The sequence below is a fragment of the Somniosus microcephalus genome, chromosome 6 (assembly GCF_052327205.1).
Source record: "Somniosus microcephalus isolate GS21.2 chromosome 6, FLI_Smic_1.0, whole genome shotgun sequence".
Lineage (NCBI taxonomy): Eukaryota > Metazoa > Chordata > Chondrichthyes > Squaliformes > Somniosidae > Somniosus > Somniosus microcephalus.
This window is the reverse complement of record NC_140992.1, coordinates 95,504,127-95,507,880: the sequence shown is the minus strand read 5'-3', so window position 1 is coordinate 95,507,880 and position 3,754 is coordinate 95,504,127. Positions and strand designations below refer to the sequence as shown.

Here is a 3,754-nt window from a genome sequence, read left to right as displayed (position 1 = left end):
CCAGAGGTTTTATCCTCTGAGTTTAATTAATTAATATAATATATCTCCTTTTTTATTTTAAATGCATTTATCCCATTATTAATCTCATCATCCAATGTCATGCCCACCTGTTCTATCTCCCTGGTAAATACCTGTGGTATTATCCTGTCTATCCCTTAATGGCCCTATTCTCATCCCAAACTTCCTTTTTTTATTGATGTGCCTGTAAAATATTTTACTATTTTGTTTTATGTTCCTTGATAATTTAATTTCATAGTTCCCCTTTGCCTCCCTAATTGCTTTTGTGATTTCTCTCCTAATCTTTTCATATTCTCTCTTATCATGCACTCCCCTGCTGTCCATGTACTTAATGTATGCCTCTTTCCTTACCCTCAATTATTCCCTTATGGCTTTATTCATCCATGGAGTCTCATTATTGCTTAGTTTGTTCTTTTCTTTTAGCAGAATATATTTTTCCTGCACTCTGTTGAACACCGTTTTAAATGTTTCCTATTGCTGTTCTACATCGTTGTTTGCCAATATTGTTGCCCATTTTGTTTTCCCAAGTTCTATTCTCAGCCCCTCAAAACCAGCTTTTCTCCAATCTATTAACTTGGTTTTTGTCATACTTATGTCCTTCCCAATTATCATCTTAAAACATATTTTATTATGATCACTATTGTCTAGATGTTCCCCTACTTTTACTTCTCTTATCTGCTCTGGTTCATTCCCCATTACTAAATCCAATAGCGAATCCTCCCTTGTTGGGCTTTTTACATATTGGGTTAGAAAGGAGTCTTGTACAAATTGTAGGAACTCCATTCCCTTATCCCCTTTACCTACGTCTTCTGTCCAATTAATATCGGGGTTGTTGAAATCCCCCATGATTATTATTCTGTGTTTTTTACTCAATTCCCTAATTTGTCTGCATATTTCTTCCTCCACTATTAGGTGGTCTGTAGACTACGCCTATTAGTGTGATTGATCCTTTATTATCTTTTATCTCTATCCATATGGATTCTATTTTTGTCTTGCTGATATCTGTGTCACTTTTTTCTACTGCCATTATGTTATCCCTAATAAGTACAGCTACTCCATCTCCCCCTTTTCCCTCCCTATCTTTTCTAAATATGTTATACACTGCAATGTTTAATTCCCAGTCCTGATTTTTCAGTAGCCACGTCTGAGTAATCCATACTATGTCTGGTTCCTCGCAATGCATGATTGCCTCCAGCTCCCCTGTTTTATTACGGACACTGTGTGCATTGCTGTACAGAGAGTTTAACTCATTTTTAATAGAATTTCCTCTCACTTTATGTTTAACCATCTTTTTAGACTCCTGTTCTATAACTCTATTTATTCCCTTCCCATCAATATCCTCCCTTACTTTATTCTTTCCTATGCTCTCTTTTCCTGTTTTGTTTATATTTAGGCTGGTTACATTGCTTGTAGATCCCTCCCCCCATCTTACTAGTTTAAAGCCTTTGCCACCTCCCTACTTACCCTTTCCGCTGGGATATGGGTCCCATCCCTATTCAAGTGGAGCCCGTCCCGTTGGTACAGTGCCTTCCTGTCCCAGAACTGGTGCCAGTGTCCTATGAAAAGGAACCCCTCTTTCCCACACCAACCCTTTAGCCACATGTTAATTCTCCTGATCTGTCTGCTTCTATGCCAATTTGCATGTGGCTCGGGCAATAATCCAGAGGTTATTACCCTTGCAGGAAGAAATAATTGTTTGGAGATTCACCATTTATTTCAAGTGGTTATATGTTTCACACAGTTAGCTTGGGGAGTTGCCCTGCTAAACCAATGTACCTGAAGAAACTATCACAGTTAATGTGAGCATAATGTAGTACTGCAAAGTTGTCCTATTTATTCTTACTACCCTTGGGAACTGCAAAGTCAGTGTATGATTAACAACGACTTCATGTAATTACATCAGTGGCATTACAATTATCACTAATCATGGAATTACAGCACAGAAGGAAGCAAATGAACCTATCTTACCTTGTGCGCCTTTCTGCATCTGGAGCTGTTCAAACCAATCCCTTTCCCTGTATCCATTATACTTTTGAAAAATTATAATTAGACATGCAGATGTCATGCATATTAAAAAAAAAACAGCTGGATATCAGATGCAGTCATTCAATGTATCTACAAGTGACATAAATGTGGAACAGAAAAAACAAGCTGCAACCTAAAAAAAGACTGTATCATCCTTAGAGACAACACTCAAAACAGCTTTTCTACCAAGCAGTCTAATGTGATTTTCTCCAGCTCTCCACTTTTTTTCCCAAGCTCGCAAGTATTTTCTTATCATGTAAATAGCTCCCAAAATTATATTAATTTTATTATTCTTATTCATTAAGCAAGATATTGAACTAAAGGAGATGTGGTTCATCTTCTTTTGACTATTTTAAAATATTTTAAATTTTGTTACAGCTTTTTAGAAATGTATATCATAATTCAGCATTAACTGATAAATTAATCAAATGTAGTTATTTAAGGTATTCGTAATGAATTTTGACTATGGGAATGTTCATTATCGAAAGACAGTTCTCATTAATCTCGTTCTCTTAAATGTGGATTGTTGCTACGTTACTTGTTGCGCTCGGATTCTTTGACTTTTTACGTTGCAATTTGAAAATGTCCCAAACCTCAGTGGAAACAAAATAATACGTAAATCCATCGAGGCAGCAGTTTATATTGGCTATGCAGGTTGACACCTGAAGGAATAAGTTTGCATGCTGTATACAGTATTTTTTAAGCAGTGGTGACCATTGAAGAGAGTATCCAATGTGTACAGGCGTAAAGCAAACGACAAAGATGATAGCACTTGCAGCAATAATTCGTATGGTTTTTACTGTGCTGAACTCTCCTGAATCTGTCATGTTACTTTGCCTTAGTGCTTGGATGATTTGAACTGAGCAAAAGGTCACAATGATCAGTGGGATCATGAATCCCACTACGAACAGGGAAACAGTGACAGAATAATCATTTTCAAGCAATGCTTGTTTGAAGCAAAGTATTTTCTCTTTGGTTGGCTGGTGATAATATTTATGGTAGACGAGTACATTCCCCAAACTTGTGATAATCCAGACTGCAGCACACACAAATGCTGCTTTCTTTGGAGATCGCAATGCCTTTGCCCTAAAAGGATGCTTTATTGCAATGTATCGATCAACACTTATGCAAGTAATGATAAATATGCTGGCGTACATATTCACAAAGTACAGAGATTCAACAAATACGCAGAGCGGAATGCTGTTCCTGGACCACTCCTTATCGCTCAATATTTTGAAAGGCAAGGAAGAAAGGAGCGCGATATCAGACAAAGCCAAGTTTACCACATAGATAGTGGATTCTGTCCATTTCCTTAATTTCCAGCAGAATGCCCACAAGGCCAATATGTTGACTATTAATCCAATGATGAAAGTAGGAATGTAGACCACAAACTGAAAAAGCTCAACACCCCTACCGACATCAGTGCTACAGTTCATGTTTGCACTCTGATTCTGCTGTAAGAGAACAAAATAGATCATCAGTGGAACCGAATCTGCAGAAGGGAACACAAACCTGATACAAACATGTTTCTGGTAACTCCTTTTGGATTCATACTTAATTTTGAGTCAATTACGATGGTGACAGCTTGTTTTTTTCCTGCTCTCCATCGACATCAGGAGCAATACAAAAGCATTTGAAGATCCATAGTTTATGTACCAGTCCTCTGTTTTTCCTTCTCCCTTCAGATTGCACTTCTGGAACAGTCTCCTTG

General features: G+C 37.4%; 1 protein-coding gene across 1 annotated transcript; it reads right to left on the bottom strand.

Moving 5' to 3' along the window:
• Window positions 1-2,430: 2,430 nt before the first annotated feature.
• On the bottom strand, window positions 2,431-3,479 carry LOC147115927 (G protein-coupled receptor 35-like). The gene has a single exon (XM_085989468.1). It carries the CDS (start codon window positions 3,477-3,479, stop codon window positions 2,556-2,558), a length of 924 nt encoding a protein of 307 aa, XP_085845594.1. The 3' UTR covers window positions 2,431-2,555.
• Window positions 3,480-3,754: the final 275 nt, after the last annotated feature.

What these genes read in the sequence shown, in the direction of transcription:
- LOC147115927 (XM_085989468.1), bottom strand. Translation starts at nt 3,479, where the DNA reads ATGAACTGTAGCACTGATGTCGGTAGGGGTGTTGAGCTTTTTCAGTTT.